At 53.2% G+C, this 18,463-nt stretch overlaps 2 protein-coding genes across 4 annotated transcripts in view; both read right to left on the reverse strand.

The window, feature by feature from the left end:
* Positions 1 to 4,371, reverse strand: part of SPECC1L (sperm antigen with calponin homology and coiled-coil domains 1 like) — a 122,631-nt gene extending 118,260 nt beyond the window's left edge. Inside the window, exon 1 of one of the 2 annotated variants that reach the window (XM_067700103.1) lies at positions 4,240 to 4,371. The gene's annotated coding sequence lies outside the window, so the exon portion shown is untranslated. Of the gene's footprint in view, positions 1 to 449; positions 563 to 4,239 lie in introns of those variants that run through there. The other variant, XM_067700104.1, reaches the window with a different exon arrangement.
* A 9,192-nt stretch (positions 4,372 to 13,563) lies between these two features.
* Positions 13,564 to 18,463, reverse strand: part of BCR (BCR activator of RhoGEF and GTPase) — a 100,073-nt gene continuing 95,173 nt past the window's right edge. For both annotated transcript variants that reach the window (XM_067700108.1, XM_067700109.1), the window contains exons 20-23: positions 17,987 to 18,121; positions 17,143 to 17,248; positions 16,539 to 16,701; positions 13,564 to 16,200 (exon numbers count right to left, since the gene is read on the reverse strand). In XM_067700108.1, the coding sequence (XP_067556209.1) occupies positions 16,111 to 16,200; positions 16,539 to 16,701; positions 17,143 to 17,248; positions 17,987 to 18,121 (494 nt within the window). In that variant the 3' untranslated portion in view covers positions 13,564 to 16,110. The remainder of the gene's footprint in view (positions 16,201 to 16,538; positions 16,702 to 17,142; positions 17,249 to 17,986; positions 18,122 to 18,463) is intronic.

An 18,463-nucleotide genomic window follows, 5' to 3' on the forward strand; every position in this document is an offset into this window, starting at 1 on the left:
TTTTTTTTTTCAAGAGACAAAGTATTTTTCCCCTTTAACATTTCTGTTTTCCCTGGGCTATATGTACAAGAGACAAACTTGAAATTTAATATCTTCATCTCTTAAAACTTTACCATCCAAAAACAACAACAACAACAATAAAAACCACCACCACCAAGATGGAAGGTATACAAGGGGAAAAAGGGAAACAACATGAAACAAATGCACATTCCTTCCAGAGCCCGGAACAAAGGTGATATAATAGACATCACAGACAGAGTCTCCTCCGTCAAGAAATTAGATTTTAATTAGACACTAAGACACAATTAAATGGACTTTGCAAGTTGGTGTGCATGGCTGGGAGGTATCTCAGGGATGGCGAGGTCAAGTGGACCTGTAGTGAAAAGCTCCTCAGGGACAGGGACTAAGTGACCCACTTCCTCAGGACCCATGCCTAACAAACTACTCACCCAGCAGATGCAACGACACGCACCCCACTCTGCACTGTGGTGTCCCAGCTGGTGGAGAAGAGCAGACAAAACCAGAGAGCCAAATCCTAACTGGACAGGGTGCTTGGACAAGCCTGCAGGAGACAGGATAAGGGATGCCTTTCAGGCCAGGTCCTACCTGAGCTGAGTTTTGAAGGATGAAGTGAGAGAAAAGCTTTCCAGCAGAGGAGACTGGAGAGAGTTCCAAGGACCAAGAGCTCAACGAAGCACCTAAAAGGAGGTGGGGGCAGGACGAGAGTGGCGGCCAGAGCCCAGTGACACCAGGCTAAGGATCGGTAGATCTGATTGTAAAGATAGTGGGAGCCATTGAAGGATTTTAAATTGTGCAGCGAGCAGGGCAGTAACCGTGAACAGATTAACATTTTAGAAAGAAAGGCAGGGGCAAACCTCAGGATTTAACCAAAAAATAAAGACAAGAACTACAATGAAGATGTGCAAAAAGGTCAGGGAAAGCACTTAACAGATCTGCGTTCTCTTCTTCTGGACAAATGTCCTTTACAGAGTTTCCATGTTATCCTTTGAAAATGGAGAACTCAGGTGGGTGAGAGCAGTCAGTCCTCCCAATGTGAACATGAGTATTTGAAGAATTAAAGATTGCATTATTAATTTTAATTTGAGACACTTTTAAAATGTATGCTTGATACACATTATATACTGTAGTTTTGTAAGTACAAAAGAAAATTTACAATAACTCTAAATCTAAATCTAGTAAGATTTTTTAAATCTTTACAAATTTTTAAGATTTCACAGACACAATGGTCATCTGTTACATTCACTTTGGAACTGGACAGGGTGCTGGACAGCCACTTCTCCCCTCAGCATATCTGAAATATAATCTGTAAGCCTAATTTCTTGATGGTCATGGTGTTTCACAGCAAAAGACTGGGGTCACAATACTAAAAAGTTTCGGAGCTGACAGAGAATCCCCACAGGGGTTCTTTACCTCGGCAGCCAGTCTATTCAATACTAACAATTCCAACCACCAGGAGGAATTTCCCTGCCTAGGCTTATACACACACAAAAATATCCTGACATTTTACATCTGGTAGGAAAGGATGATCAGAAGTGTCTTTAATACCAAGCAAATTCAACAGAGCCTTCTTAGTTCCCTGTGGATTGGGACAAATGACCACAAAGTAACTCATATTTACTCTTAAAAAGTAATCTATACTTTAATCTTAGCAGCAAAAGCCCCAGGAACATTTTCACTAAACTCCCTTACTACAACAGCAAAACAATAGATTCTACGTTCTCTTTATTTCTAAAAATACCTCATTGTGATAAGAAAACCAACCTGTAGTTGCCATTTATTACAATCTCATTTAGCACCATTTACTATCACCATCATGTCACAGAAGATGCTTTAATTTTAGTATCAAGAAAATGACATTTTTTAGAAAGGGAAGTCCTGGTTGAATAAATTTAGTTTTATGAAAAACTCCCTATATTGTCCTCGTTTTTCTTAATACACTGAAGCCCACTCAACAGTTCATTTCAGGGGCCTGACCAAGAGTCTCCGAGATTGGTTCTCACCAGCCTTACAACACCACCTGGTCTTTGACGAAGGGCCACAATGTCATGGAACTGGTGAGAAGGCCCAGTTCTACCCCTGGCTGAAGAGGACTAAGTAGGCAAAGATCCATTAAACATTAAAATTGGCAACTCAAGCTCCTTTCCATCTCCACCCCCAACCCCCACACTTTACAGATGGGGAAATGAAGGCCAGAAAGGAAAACCGACTTGCCCAAAGCCATAAAGCCAAGAAATTTAACGCACCTACTGACACCCTGCCACTGTTCCTCTACTGAGGTGGAGAGTTTGCGTAATGACTATGGACAAGTTAGCCATGTGATTTAAATATGTATATGGTTATACAGCAAGTCTTAATGTATTATGAAAACCCATCCCTAATAATAATTTTGAACCAAAGCAATACTATCATCTGAGTCATCTAAAATATAAGATGTACTTTATGGAGTCAGTTATAAAGAGAACCTCTGCTTCAGAGAAATCCCGTCTCAAGAGGACACACTGCAGATACACAACCCCAAAAGTTCAAGTTTAAAACAGAAATTTTGATACAAACCTCACCTTAACCAATACTGCTATAATCACTTCCCATTCACTATGATGCTGAACTGCACACTTAGATATTTGGACTGTTGCCAAGGTGCAGAGTGATAAAGCTTTTCTATGGCACTATATTCACTTTCTTTTCTTTTTAAAAAAAATTTATTTATTTTATTTATTTATTTTTGGCTGTGTTGGGTCATTGTTGCTGCGCGTGGGCTTTCTCTAGTTGTGGTGCGCGGGCTTCTCACTGCCGTGGCTTCTCTTGTTGCAGAGCACAGGATCTAGGTGCACGGGTTTCAGTAGTTGTGGCTCGCGAGCTCTAGAGCACAGGCTCAGTAGTTGTGGCACACGGGCTTAGTTGCTCTGCGGCACGTGGGATCTTCCCGGACCAGAGCTCGAACCCATATCCCCTGCATTGGCAGGCAGATTCTTAACCACTGCGCCACCAGGGAACCCCTCACTTTCTTACTGAAAATGAATGTCAAGAAAATCCCTACATACGTAGAGTATGCACAGGCAACTAAAAAGCATTCTCCAGCTATCTCAAGATGCTTGGTGCACACTCATTCAACGGAGAAAAGGAGACTGGTTTCAAGAGAAAAAAATTACTGAATCAGCTATCTCTTTATAGAAAAAAATCTTACCTAGGTCAATACCTTACTTCTCCTTACCCTTCTGCATCGATGTGTCTATTTGATAACCTACCCATATTATAGTGATGTCTGCTGGTATCTACCAAGCCCCAGGCTCTGATTGCATCTCAAGATGCAGCCCCCGGGGTGAAAGCAAACATTTTTTAGTCTCTCGCATCTGCTGCAAACTTACAAGACATTATCAATGGCTGAAGATGATTTTTTTTTTTTAATACAACACAGACATTTCCCCCTGTGATCAATACAGGACGGCGAATTTATGGGAATTTTCCCTGGGTCCTCCCGTGCTTGCCCGCGAATTACCAAGGGCATTAACAAATCAAGATTCTTTGCGCTTGAATGATCACAGGAGTTACTTGGTTTTGTAAATGGGCCGAAACTGAGTGGAAACTTTCTTTTCCAGTCATCTCCAGGGGAGCTGCCCAGAAACGAACTCTGATGTCTTAAACGTAACCACTGAAGCCATACAATGACCACACTGCGGGAAAGGCAGAATTTCCTCGGCAGAACACAAGATTATTCACATCCAACCTGATGCAATTAACCAGGTCTGGAGAAAAAAAGGATACTCCTCCTGCTCCGGGCTGACCCCGCCGGCGGAGCTGGGAGCGGGTGGGGGCGCGGCCCGGCGGAAGCAGAGCCCGCAGGAGGCCCGGGTCGGCCGCCCACCGCATCCTCGGGCCCGGGGATGGAGGCCGGGGACTAAAGGACTGGGGGCCAGGGGCTATGGGGTGGCGACCCCAGCCTCTCCTGGCGCGCGAGAAGAGGAGACCGGTGGGCGCGGGCGCAGAACCAGCCAGGCCCCAAGCAGCCGGGACGCCCGCCGGCCGGGGTCGCGGCTTCGGCTGCCCGGGGGCCCGCGAGGGGATGGCGCAGGCGCGCGCCAGGCGGGGGGCCCGGGAGGGGACGGCGCAGGCGCGGGCCGCCGGGGTCTGCGGGGCCGCCGGGGCCTGGCCGCGCGGGCGGCGCTGAGGAGAGGGACGCTCCCACCGCGCACACTCAGGGCACCCGGCCCCGGCTCTTACCGCGCAGCGCCGCCTCGCTTGCTCGCTGGCTCCGGGCTGGGGCCGGGCGGCGAGCTCGCCCGGTGGCGCGGCCCGAATCCGCTGAGTCCGGCCTCAGGGCAGCAGCCAACCCCGCGGCGCCGTTCGCCCGGCCCGCCCAGCCTCCCTCGCGGCCCACGCCCCCAGCCCGCCCCTTGTCCGTCCCACACGGCCGCCGAAGACTGCGCAGGCGCGGCGCAGGCACCGCCCACATCCGCCCCCGCGCAGGCGTCTGCGGCACAGCCCACTCGGCTCGCCTCCCTCTCGGCTCTGGATCGCGCAGGCGCCATACCATCCGGCCGGCCACAGAAATGCCTCAGGCAGGCAGTGCACGTGCGTGAGGCTTCCTGCTCGCGCTGGCTGGCGGATGCTCCTGGAGGATGCACTGGGCACTGCCGAGTGATGTGTTAACGCTCCATCATCCCAAAGGCTCGGCTTAGCCCAGAGGTCCACGATTCATGCTCGGCTTAGCCAAGAGGTCCAACATTCAGGGACGTATCTATAGCGTGCCAAGGACGGCGCTGGGCTTGAGCTAGACAGTGGTGGGAAAACGCAGAAGCCCTGCCCTCCCGGTACTCCCTGGAGATTTGGGGGGAGATGGGATGCAGGTTTTAAAAAAAAGCACAACTTTTTTTTTTTAATTAATTAATTAATTAATTTTTGTCTGCATTTGGTCTTCGTTGCCCCGCGCGGGCTTTCTCTAGTTGTGGCGAGTGGGGGCTACTCTTCATTGCAGTGCGTGGGCTTCTCATTGTGGTGGCTTCTCTTGTGGAGAACGGGCTCTAGGTGCGCAAGCTTTAGTAGTTGTGGCACGTGGGCTCAGTAGTTGTGGCTCGCGGGCTCAGTAGTTATGGCTCGCGGGCTCTAGAGCACAGGCTCAGTAGTTGTAGCGCACAGGCTTAGTTGCTCCGTGGCACGTGGGATCTTCCTGGACCAGAGCTGGAACCCGTGTCCCCTGCATTGGCAGGCGGATTCTTAACCACTGCGCCACGAGCGAAGCCCCAACATTTCTTTATTGGTCCTAAGTCTAGACAGAATTCCTTTTTCTTCCTGTGTCATTTTTACTGAGTTATATTTTTGCAGGAAAGTGTCTTTTGTTAATGTTTTACAAATCATTGGCATAACGTTGTTCATGTAATTCTCTGATGGTTTTTGTTATAATCATTGTTTCTTTTTGTTTCTCAATAAATTTCTAATACATTTACATATTTCAAAATTCAGAAAGCACCTTCTCAACCCTGTCTCCATTGCTGTAGTGCCTCTTCCCAGCTGCAGCTAAATGTATTCAGTTTCTTGATAAAAATATTTTTTGAATATAAACAAATATCCAAAATAAACAGATTGGTTCTTTAGCTTCCTTTTTTTGTTTTTTTTACACAAATGGTAGTCTACTATACATACCTTTCTTTTTAAAACCGGAATAGCCATGATGGTTTAATAGTCTGGAGATAATCAATCATTCAACATTTGTGTAGGACTTAGGTCATGGTCCTCATCACCAGACAGCCTGCGTTTGAATCCTGGCTTCATCAGTTACTAACTATTTGTCTTTGCATTTCAGTTTCTTCATCTACAAAATGGGAGCTGTTATGGGTTGGGGGGATTAAGTGGGATAATGCATGAAGGGAGCTTAGCATGATGCCCAGCACCCAGTAAACACCTGGTGACTGTGAAGGGCATTCATGTTGCATCTGTTTCAGCATTTACAGTTCAAACAGGACTCAACATCATTTAGATCTTCACGCCAGCCCTGTAAGAACTGCATGGAGGACAAGAGATAATTTTTTTATATTAAAGTACACAAAATAAATATACAACTCAATGAAATACACAAAAGTGAAGGTCAAGAAAAAGAACTTGAGCAGTTTGCCAAGTCCCTCCTCTCCCCTGCCAACACTACATCCTCCCCAAATGTAACCACATTCTGACATCTAACTCAGGATGAATATGGGCTGATTTTGAACTTTAAATAAATGGAATTGTATTGTATTGATTTCCTAGGGCTGCTGTAACAAATTACCACAACCTTGGTGGCTTAAACCAAAAGAAATGTATCATCTCACAGTTCTAGAAGCTGGAAGTCCAACATCTAGGTGTCAGCATCTCTGAGTCTCCTCAGAAGGCCCTGGGGGAGGATCCATCCCTTGCCTCTTCTGCCTTCTGCCAGCTGCCTGCATTTTTTTTTTTTTTAATTTTTAAATTTATTATTTATTTATTTTTGGCTGCATTGTGTCCCCGTTGCTGCGCGCGGGCTTTCTCCAGCTATGGCTTGTGGGCTGTAGGCACGCGGGCTTCAGTAGTTGTGGCGCACGGGCTTCAGTAGTTGTGGCGCACGGGCTTCGTTGCTCCACGGCATGTGGGATCTTCCCAGACAGGGCTCGAACCCGTGTCCCCTGCATTAGCAGGCGGATTCCCAACCACTGCGCCCCCAGGGAAGCCCTGCCTGCATTTCTTGATGTTCTTTTGCTTGTGGCTGCATCATTCTGATCTCTGCCTTGGTCTATGGCCTTCTCTGTGTTTGTGTGAAATCTCCCTTTGATTCTTATATAAGGACACTCATGATGGTGTTTAGGGCCCACCTGGATAATCCAGAATAACCCCCCCATCTCATGATCCTTAATTTATCACATCTTCAAAGACCCTCTTTCCAAATAAGGTAACATTTATAGGTCCCAGGGAAAGACTGGATATCTTTAGGGGGCATTATTCAGCCTACAGCAAGTATCTTTTTGTGTCTACCCTCTTTCACGCAACATGAATTCTGTGAGATTCATCCATCTTGTTGCATGCATCTGTGGCATGCAAAATGAATATCATTTTGGTTGCTGTGTGATATTGAACTGTATGAATTTACCATTCCATGGTTTATCCATTCTATTGATGGACATTTGGGTTGTCTCCAGTTGTGAGCTATTTGTGGAATGAAAATTGGATTAAGCAAAAAAAGATTGCTGGAGTCTCCAATGGGAAGCTATATGCATCCTTGGTACACACCGTTCTAGGTTATCTGATTCTGATTCTGCGGGGGGGGGGGGGGAAGACTTTGGACCTTATATTGTCTTTGAGCTCTTTTGCAATATTGTAGAAAATTGACAGCAATGCGAATAATTCTTGTCCAAGGACAACCCTCCCCCACAGTGGAAGAACCAGTTTTGCCTCCAAGTTCATTTCAATATTTCTGTTCTATATATGTGTCTGACCTTGGAGTTCTCCTTTGAACTGACGGTAACACCTTACTGGTTCCCTCATTTAATGAATGAGTTAAGTAAACTCTTTGATATATGTTTATTTTATATTTGTATAAGAGTCATGATTTTACCTTTTTAAAACATTACCCTTTAACATTAAGAATAAAGTTCCTATGAACGTCTTTATACACAGCGAAGTACTTTTAATGAACCAAAACTACTAACCTAGATTTTCTGCCATTGAAATTCCAAAGCAAAAGCGCCATTTTCCACCAAGCAGGAGGCTACTGACGTTTCCTGAGTAGGAACCAGGTCTGCTGAACCGCACCTGTGCAGGGTTGGGTGGGTGGGTGGGTGGGAGAGGGTACAAAGATGGTTCTGACCAGGTCCCTAGCCTCTGAGAGCCTTCTCTGCCTGGGACAGCAGTGTAACCTGGTCCTGAATCAGGTGAGATGCTGCTAAGGTGTCCTGGATGGATCAGCAGGATTCTGGGAGGAGGTGGCATTTGAGGAGGATTTGAGGCAGAGAGAGCCTCCCCCACTAGATCTCGGAACTGGGCTTCTATAATGTGCACAGGGGCCGGTCACTGCAGCTTTAGGACAGGGAAGTGACATGTTGTGAGATCTTCTTTAGGAAGACTGCCCTCATGACACATGAAGGGTGGGGAGGGCGACCCTGAGAGTCAGGACACCTGGGGAGGCTGGAGGCCTGGCATGGCGATGGGGCCAGAGGAGAGGACATAGATCAGAGGGTGGGGTGCACGGAACTGTCCAGACTTCACCCCAGTGTGTGGCTGGGCCTCAGCGCTGGGTGGTCCCATCAGCCTTACCACACCTTGGTCCCTTCTCCTCGGCTTGCCAGGACTGGAGGGGCAGAAAGAGCAGGCAATTTGGGCAGCTGCAGGCCAGGAGCAAGAAGCGATCTGGCGAGGTGCCCAGAGCATTTATCACTGTGTGAGCCCCTCCCAGGGCCCAGCCTCCACGGCCCACGACCACCAAGTGGCAGGATTTGGGACACTGTGATGATCAGCCTCAGAGGCTGACACTTCCCCCCCAGGTCAGGCCCCGCCAGCCCTGCAGTGCTGGGGTCTCATCACCACTGAGATGGGTGGGGCGCTGCAGCCTGGAACCCCCTTGAGCTCTGTGCCTCTGGTTTCGTGGTGACCCCCTCAGCTCACCCTGACGCTCACCCCCGACACTGACTGTTCCACTCGGGCCCAGCTGCTCTGTCTGCACCACAGCTGGAGGAGCCAAACAGGCAGGGACCGCAGGCCAAGTTTTAATCAGAAAACAACTGTCCCCAGCCATTAGCAAATCATCAGCTCCGAGTGCCAGGACATCAGCTTGGGATTCTTGACATGCCTCTCTTGGAGCCAGGGGTGCGCCGAGTCCCAGGAGACGTTCAGCTGTCAGCTGAGCAAAGATGTGTCTGCAGACAGAGATGGGCTGCTTGCCCTGAGAGGGACTCAGTTACCCAGCAACCATGGTGTGAACCCCAGGAGACTCCTTGGGATGCCCAGCTGGCTTGCAGGTGATCCAGAAGAGACACAGGAAGGACACCAACTCAGGACAGGTGTCCCCCCTTCCTCACAGCCCACAGAGATCAGAGATCATGAAACCCTCTTGTTTCACAGTCAGAGAAACTGATGCCAGCAAGAAGGGAACCCATGTACCAAGTCTGCTGGTCTCTGGACTTGAGCCCGAACTCTGGCCGGGACAGCTGTGTGACCTTGAGTATGGCCCTCAAATTCTCTGTACTTCCAGTTCTTTTGTGAACAATGGCAATTCTCCCACACCAGTCAGGGATGCTGGGGAACTAAATAATAGGTCCCCACCCCACCCCAATATGTGCCCCTCTGGACACCATGCTTCTCTGCACATGGCAATCACACGGCTAGTAAACGGTAATGTCTATGGCCCCAGAGACTGTAAGCGTCCCAAGGGCAGGTCCTGGCATGTGGCAAGGGCTCTGGAAATGCTTCCTCTGTCATCTCTCAGCTCTAGGTCCCCATCCACAGAAAGCAGTCACCCTTGTGCAGCCTCCTGTTTCAGCTCCATGGGGACCTCAGGAAACAACAGCATATCGTGGTGGGGACACGGAAGACAAGGGAAGATGAGCTGGATAAAGGGATTCCACCCAAATGTGCCTGAGGCTTAAATAGCGCTCCTCAGCCTGTGTGTGCCCCTTCCCAGTGTCAGAGTGAGCAAGTCCCGATTTTACAGGTGAGGAGGGAGTTCCCTGGCAATCTCACACTTTCACTGCTGTGGGCCTGGCCGGGAACTAGATCCCACAAGCTGCGCGGTGTGGCCAAAAAAAAAATTACAAGTGAGGCTCTGGGAGCTGCATGAGTTGCCCAAGCCTTGGCCTCTGGACCCTGGGCCCTCTCCCTCAGCCGCTGGTGCCCCCCGCCTTGCAAACTAGTCCCCCGAGAATCCTGCACACACCCCAAGGCTCCAAACATGCCCACGTCTCCTCTTTGAGAATCAAGAATCATCTTCAGGACTCACAGCCCCCCACCTTCCTTTTTTTTGGCCAGCACCCAGGTGGTGGCTGTGGTTGGGTCACCAGGGGAGCCACGGGCCAAGTGTGAACTGGAAGAGATTCCAGTTGACTTGAGGAGGGGGGCGGAAAGAAGTCGGTGTGCGGACTGAGCCCTTGGTGACCTGGCTGAACTGGCCAGAGGCCCTGAGAAGGCCTGTCTTGGGACGTGTGGCCTGTGAGGTCCAGCCGGGCACTTGGTGCATCTCATTTGGGGACACGCAGAGGAGCAGCCTCGGTCCCCCAAAATGTGCTTATCCATGAGGTTCACCGGTGTGGCCTGGACAAGGAGGGTGATGGCCCCCTGCCCTCGGTGTGATCAGTCAACAACCCTGGGACCCTTTAAGAGGGTTGTTAACCCGGAGCAGCATGGGGAGGACTCGAGTTCCACGCTTGGGTCCACATCCAGGCGTAAGAATAGCCAAAGGCCACTGTATTAGTGGACTCAGGCCGCCATAACAATAAATCACAGACCAGGGGCTTAAACAGACATTAATTTTTCTCAAGGTCAATGTGCCATGCGGGTTGGTTCCTCCTGAGGCCTCTACTGCAGCTGAGCCCCTTCTCTCCGTGTCCTCATGCGGCCTTTCCTCTGTGAGAAGTGGAGAGAGATCACTGGTGCTCTTCCTTTTTTTTTTTTTTTTCAGCCAGCCGTGCTGCGTGGCTTGTGGGATCTTAGGTCCCCGACCCAGGGCCCTCGGCAGTGAAAGCACAGAGTCCTAACCACTGGACCACCAGGAAGTCCCTCTCTTCCCCTTCTTATAAGGCCACCAGTCATATCAGATTAGGGCTCCACCCTTATGACCTCATTTAACCTTAATTACCTTCCTAAAAGGTAATCTCTGAACAGGGTCACACTGGGTGTTAGGGCTTCAACATGTGAATTTTAGGGACACAATTCAGTTCATAACTACCATGGAGCAGTGGAGTCTAGAAAACTCTGGGGGCCAGAAAGGAGCACAAGGAGGGTGTGGACAATTCCAGCTGGTGGAGGAGGAATTTACTACCCTCTAGTACCCCAGCATGGCAACACCTGGAGGCAGGGTTAGCATGAGATGGCTTGGGTGGGCCGAGACGCAGGGGCTAGAGGCCAGCCTGCTGGGGTGGACAGGCTCCTGCAGATGCTGCCCACTGAGCAGGAGTCCCAGGAGTCTCTTCCTGGCCGTCGCCAGATGAAAGGGCCCTGCTTGGGAAATGCAGATCAGGAGTGCTTATCTAATGCAGAACACAGACAAAAGTCACAGATGCCGTAGCCTGTTCCAACTAACTTCTGATCGCCACCCCGACACTGGAAACGTTATTTTCAGAAAATAGAAGAAACAGCAGCCATTCCCCTCTCCCCATTGCTTCTCCCTCCTTCTGGCCCAGTGGCAGTGGGGAGGCTGGGCTTATGGGGGTTAGGGAGCCCCAGAGGGAACCAGGGCAGTGCCACCCAGCAAGGCAGTTTTTTTTTTTTTTTTTTTTTTTTTTAATTTTTTTTTAAGGCAGTTTTTAAGTGGTGGTTTTATTTAAACAAGCAGCTGCAGCATCTGTTTCCCTCTGCATGAGGCCCGGTTTCCCACGCTGGCCCTGGGGCCAGGCCTTGGGCTTGGGAGGCCCACCCCCAGGGGTCATTCAAGCCCTCGAGCCCCGGGGAAGCCCCACGTCTGTGGCAGCCACCATCCTGGTGCCCCCTCTTCCCGGGGCTGCTCAGCTGGCAGTGGCTCAGGACCTGAGCCCACGTAGACCATGCTCCTCAGGGCCCTTTCTCGGCCAGAATCCCATTTGAACCTCCCCATCCCCAGCTGCTGGGCTCATTTCCACCAAGTGACTGAAAACCCCAAGAGAGAGTTTCTGGTCAGGTCTGCCAGGTTCCACCTACAGGAGGGGGACGGAAAGGAGCCGGTGTGTGGACTGAGCCCTTGGTGACTTGGCAGAACTGGCCAGAGAGGCCCTGAGAAGGCCCGTCTTGGGACACGTGGCCTATGAGGTCCGGCCAGGCACTTGGTGCATCTCATCTGGTGACATGCAGAGGAGCAGCCTCGGTCCCCCAAGCAGCTGGTTTCCTTCCCAACCCAGACACACCTGAGAGACGCAGCAGGGCTCCATCTTCCAGGAAACCGTTTACGTGCTACCTGTCTGTCATGCCGTCTGGCTTCCCACCCTGGGAGAGCTGGGGTGACGCAGGGCTCTCTCCCCTGGTCTGACAGCTCTCTCACCCAGAGGTGACTCTCAGGACCGATCCTGCCCATTGACCCACGGCAGCTGCTCTGGGAGGCCATTTGGGCCTCTTCAAGAGCTGGTGTGTCTGTCGCCCCCTCACTTTTTCTGTTTATTTTTCCGGAGCTGTTTGTGACAGCTCATCATTAGCTTCATCATAGAAATGCTTCCGTTTAAGGCAACTGGGCATCCTTTTTTGTGGGGGCAGGTATACAAGCTCTTCTGGGATTTCTACACAAAATCCTGCCCTCCTTCATCTGCCCAGGGTATGTGTGTGACGCTGGGCCTCGGCGCAGGGCCTGCTCAGCTGGCCATGTCCAGTCCAGCAGAAAGGGAGCCAGCCTATAGGGATCAAGACACCAAGATCCCAGCCTCTGTTCTTCAACCAACTCTGGACACCGGGTGTGTGGGGAGGCCTTTGAGCACCTGTTTACCCACCTACCAAGTAAAGGGATTGGATTAAGAGGCCTCTGAGGGTCTTTGAGGTGTAAGACCTCAAATTCCACAACAGTGAACGGTCTGGCTCCCTGGGCCATGCCACTGGCCTGGGCTTGGCTGGACACAGCCCCTGCTCTCAGGAACATGGGGACAATCAGCTTGCCCCCAAATCAACTCCTAGTAAGAGATGCAATGGGGCTTTTGCTTTTTTTGGAACAGATTTTCCAATAGGAAGGTAGGGATAGAGAGAGCTAAGTAGCCTTTTAGGGGCCAAATACTTGGAGGAGGGCCAGTGGCAGCCCTTTCCTTATCAGCAGGTGTCAGGTGGGCAGATGGCATGGTGTACATGAAGACCCTGGGGGAGCCTCGGGGTGATGGCCGACAGGCACCGAGCACGGCAATTGGGGTCCGAGTGGGTGTGGCCCTAGCTCGTCCCAAGCTGCATCAGCAGAGCCCACCTTGCACACCCCTCTCCACCCGGGCGTGGCTTCCCTATAAGCTGGGTGGCTTTTTCTGTGGGCAAGACTGGTGACGGCTAAGAGTGACCCATGTCCCGTCTGCTGGCAACAGAAAGGCCACACCTGGCAGCACCACCGGAAACCACAGAGGCTGAGGGGCTCGTGCGGGGCTAGGCTCTGTGGGGCTGGAGCCCTCCCTGCCCCCGGGCTTGGCACGGCTGGTGTCCCCTCTGCCGTTCGTCCCAAACCAGACGGCCCCATGCTCAGCGGGGCGACTGCCTGTGGGCAAGTGGGTGGCCTGGGCTGTCCCCAGCAGTGCCCACTACCCTCAGGGAGGCCTCCTGGACACCCACCTCTCCATACCACCTGCTGCTTCTTCCAGCTCCAATGCCCACCCTCAGCCCCAACCCAGTGGCTCCGGGGATGCTCCCAGAGGCTCTGATCACGGTGTTTCTTTCTACTGCAGCCATCACCACTGACACAAGTCGTCTCGGGGAACTTTAATGAAAGTGGCAGCTGTCCTTTCCCCTGTGGTGGTACAGACACGGCCGAGCTCAAACTCAGACATGTGGCTGCGGAGAGACTGCCTGCCACCTGCAGCCCGAGGCTGGGCTGCCCTCTGCTCAGGCTCCAGACCCAGACCTAGGGCCCAGACGGCAAGGCATCACTTCTCGTTGCCAAGTCCAGCGGCTGAGCCTTGTGGAAGGTCACGTCTGGCCTCCAGGTAATCACCTGCCCACCGGCTTTGCCGACCCTCAGGCCTGAGTGTCAGACGGACGACAGGGGCGCCCAGCGACCCAAAGCGACCACCACCACTGAGGCTCGGCAAAGGAGTGCTTTGACAGCTGAACAAGAAAGAGTGGTCGTTCCATCACTAAACACCACGTATCCTACATAAATAAAAAGCAAATAGACGAAGGAGATGGGGGGAGGGAACGAAAATTGGCACAGACACTGAGAGATTGCTTTCCAGTTTCAATGCGACAGACGCAAATCATGAGACTCCAGGGAAAAAGAAACCGGGGCCAGGTCTAGCTTTTCTAAGTAAAGTGTGTTCCCCCTGCAGGGCCAGACGGGGATGGGAAGCCAGGCCAGAAGAGGCCAGGGACTGGAGGCCCGGGAAACCCATGGATCCCAGAGACGTGCAAAGCACAGAAGACCCTGCTCCCCGCCCTCATCCCCCAGGAGAGCAGCACTGCTTTAAAACTGTGGGTCTGCTCTCCTCACAAGAAAAAAGTACAACTAAATAAATACAGTATGCAGACTTAAGACCTTCGAGTGACTTCTTTTTCTGTCCCTGGCTCCGCAGGTCCGTGAGCAGAGGGTAGAGTTGGGGGGGCACGTGGCCCCCTGTGTGCCGTGACCTCGGGCAGGAGCAGCCCGCTGACACACCAGCTGAGCCTTCCCACCCCGCCAGGGACATGGGAAGGGTCTTGGACAGTGCTACCTGTTACTGGTCTAATCGCGTGACAAGCAAACGCCTTTTCCTGAGTGATGCCACCGCTTCCCTCCTCCGGTTCAGCTACATCCTCTCTTCCTGCAAGTCCAGCATGGAAGTTTCTTCTCTCCTCGCCCTCATCCCTTTTTTGAAAAAAGTGATGCAATTCTTCACAGACTTGTTTCTTCAAAATACTTAGTGGTTTCCCCAGTTCTCTTTCCTCTAAGTCAGATGGTCAGGAGGGTTACCAGGCGCATGCTGGCTTCCGCACAGGTGTGTGGAGCGTGGGGGGCTCTGTCCTTCCACCTGCTTCGGGATGGGAGCCCCTACCCTCGGCCCAGCCTGTTCCTAATTCCCCCCCAACCCCAATTCCAGATGCTCAGGAGACTTCAGAAGTGGCTCCTGCTGGAAACAGAGCTGGCGCTTAGAGGAAGACGAGATGCCGCTGGGACATAGATTGTCCACAGAGTACATTCTAATATCTTATTAGGAATCTGAATCTGTTAGGAAAAAAATTAGAAACTATGTATAAAACTTAAAAATATTCAAGTATCAAAAGGCTATTCAGATCAAAGTTTAAAACAAGCTGTCGGTAAGCTGCCGCCGCCCAGAGGAAAACTTTACAAAAGTTTGCTGAGTGTGTGTAGCAAAGAGTGAGGAATGAAGCGATCTTGGGGGGGGGGGGGGGCGGGACACGATTAGGGGAAGGGAGATTTGGGGGTAGATGGGCCACAGGCCGGAGGAGGCCAGAGATCAAGGCGTTTCTGAGCTGATGAGGAGAGTGCGTGCCCGGTGGGGTAGTCGGGATGGTGAACAGGATCACTCTCCCTAGACAACCAGCCATAAAGTGCGCAGCCTGGGCCTCCCTACCCTGGTGTCCGGTCCTGGACATTACGCAGCTCCGCAGGGAGCTGCCTTCCGAGGGGCACGTGATCAGCAAAAACAAAGCAACAGGATAGAACAGGAAGAAGACCCATTTCTGCACAAATCCTTCTAGAAAGAAAGAAGAAAGGAGGTGAAAGGGGTCAAGCGCTACACAGTGTAGATTTAGCTTTTCAAACCTGTTACAAACAGGAGTCGAATTTCTAAGTCTGGGAAATCGAAACGCCCCCACCCACGCTGGACAGGGCCTGGCCCCTGGGCACGAAGCAGCAGCAGTATTTATTCAAGACACGATACCAAGGGAATCTGCTCCTGTTCCCTTCTCCCTGGAGAGGGTGCATCTCGACAGGTGATCCAGTAGAAATCTTTAAACTCTCATAAGTTAAATGCGTAAATACCACTCCCTTTGCCTGGTCCCGCCCAGGCCCGTGACCGGAGACACGAGGGCTGGCTTGGGGCGCCCTCTGGTGGCGGCGTAGAAAATCACAGTCTGAGGCCAGCCCAGAGTTCCCAGGCCCCACCGAAGGTGGGCCTGGAACTGCCCAGGCCACTTGGACTTTTGCCTTGGGTAGTTGTCTCTTGGCAGCAACCTGGCCCTGGGGGGTGGCCTAATGACTCCTCTAGAAGGTTGGGTTCCTGCTCTGTGGATAGCCCGTTTCCCTAGGAGGTTCCCAGGCCGTTCTGCCGCCATTTTGGAGGTGGAGTTGGGCCTTTAGACTTCGGTGGAGAAGAGGATGCTCTGTCTCTTGCTGTCTGGGGCAGGAATGGCCTCCAGTTGCAGGAAGTACAGCAGCACCTGGACCTGCCGGGCAGAGCAGGAGGGGACAGCGGCTCAGAGAAGAGGCCTTTCCAGCAGAGCCCCGAGGGCCCTGCTGGTGACACAAGCCTCTCATAGCAAGAGATCTGGTTGCCCCTGGAGGACGGCCAGGTGGGGCGGGCCCTGAGAAACCCCACAAAGGTACAGAGGAGAAAGCGGTGGCCTGGGTCCTCCCCACTCCTCCCTGCCTCGTGGCCCTGGACAAGTCCCTCTCTAAACCTTGGACACCCACCCTGCACAACTCGGTGGGAACCACCGGCAGGACGCAGGGAGGGGTAGACAGAGGCCACCTGCGTAAGGCCGGGTGGCAAGGGCCATCGTACCTGGGACATGACCTCCAGGGACCAGCTGTCGGTCATGGAGATGGGTTGGCTGGGGTTGGGGGGGAGCTTGCTCTCCTTGTCCGAGGGCCGGAGCAGCGTGGGGCCGAACACCGTGGCGAGGTTGTGCAGGGACATCTTGTTCACTGTCTCCTTTTCTGCCACCCTGCGGAGGGCCGAGGCAGAAGAGCGGGTGCTGCTGTGACACCACCTTGAGGATGGACGTGGGCAGGGACCCAGGCCACCCCGGGAGGAAGGGCTCAGCCCCAGCTGTGCAGAAAGCAGACCCCACCCTGGCTCTTCTGGGTCAGAGGGGCCCGGGACGAAGAGTGCTCAAGGCCACCAGGTGGAGGGGCCGGTTCTGGGATGGATGGGGGGCGGTGGTGGTGGTGATCTGAGCACACCACTCGCCGTGGCAGAGCGGGATGGGGGTGGCAGTGGCTCTGGTACCCAGAGGGGACAACCACAGACCGGGGCAGGTGTAGAGAGAAGGCCCTGGGTGCCGGGGAGTCTGACACCGGGGAGACAGTGGAGCACGGAGGACCCCCCCCATTGCTGCCTTTGGGGGTCCCGGAGCCCTGAGCCTCCACATAGGAGCTGGCGTTACCTTTTCAGGTGGTCCAGAAGGAAGAGGAATGTCAGGAGGTTGGCCTCCGGGAGTGACAGCAGCAGGTTAAGCATGCAGCTCTCCTTTGCCACGGGGTCTGAGAGAGCTGCAGGGGGCGCGGAGCGGTTACTTCTCAGGGTCACAAGCATGGGCTGGAGGCCTCTCCCAGGGCCCGTGTTGGAGGACACAGGACAGCCCAGGGCCGTCACCGTCCTACCTCACAGCACTGGCCCCCACTGAGGATGCTGTAGTGGGAGCTGGGGTGGGGAGCTAGCCACCCTGGACGCCTTTTCTGAATCTCAAAGGGGTCAACAGCACCAAAGGGACCAGCGGCAGGAGGCGCCGGGCACAGCTGCCCTCCTGGCACACTCGGCCGTTCCCGCCTCCTGTTCGGAAGAGCCCAAGGCAGGGGAAGCCAGGAGGAAGCAGGAAGAGTGACAAGCAGGAGGGCCGTGAGGCCCCCAGGTCCCCTCATCACATCACCCTGTGCACCCAGGGGGCCAGGTCCTCTGTTGAACGGCCCTGGAGGGGGCCCATGCACCAGCGCCCCCCACCCTCCAGGTGGACTGGGGGTCAGGTCGGGCTTGAAGCCCTGCTTGACGGGGCCAGGACCTGGGGTAGATGAGGAGGACAGTGGCCTCCAGGACCCCGCACCCAGCCGTGTCCACAGCAGCGCCAGCTGCTGCAGCCTCTCGGGCGACGTGGAGGGACCGGGACAGCGGGCAGTCCGCTGAGGATGGGCAGAGGCCTCTCGGGACCGGCTTGGTTCTCGGTCCTCCGCCACACGCAGGGTTTGGGCTGAAACTCGGGCTCCCTCACCTCGCCCCTGACCCCCCTCACTCACCGATGCCCTCGGCGAAGTTGGGGTAGAACTCGTCGGTAAAGAGGGGCTCAGGCAGCTCTCGGAAGTAGAGCTTCAGCGTCCCGGCAATGGCGTTCACGTCCATCTCGCTCATCATCACCGACACATCCTTGTTGTCTGGAGAGAGCACAGACGTAGAACAAGGCCCACAGTGGACCCCAAGTCGCTTCTACCCTCTGAGCCACAGGCCGGGCCCATGCTGGCCACCCAAAGGGAGCTGTAACTGTGGCTGGGCCCACACGTCCAGGGCTCCAGGCCAGGCCGAAGTCCCGGCTCTGCCCTCTTCCACTTCCAGGACCCTCTGGGGTCTCGTGTCCTTATCTGGCAATTGGGGCTGTTCCACCGGCTTCTCTGCAGCCAGATGCACTGACCCCTGGGCTTCGGTTGGCACCTCTTTTCCACTCCCGGCCGGGGGCAAGCAGGAGGAGCCCTGGTGCAAGATGGGGCCGCCCCCACGGA

Source organism: Pseudorca crassidens, chromosome 12 (genome assembly GCF_039906515.1).
Source record: "Pseudorca crassidens isolate mPseCra1 chromosome 12, mPseCra1.hap1, whole genome shotgun sequence".
Taxonomy (NCBI): Eukaryota; Metazoa; Chordata; class Mammalia; order Artiodactyla; family Delphinidae; genus Pseudorca; species Pseudorca crassidens.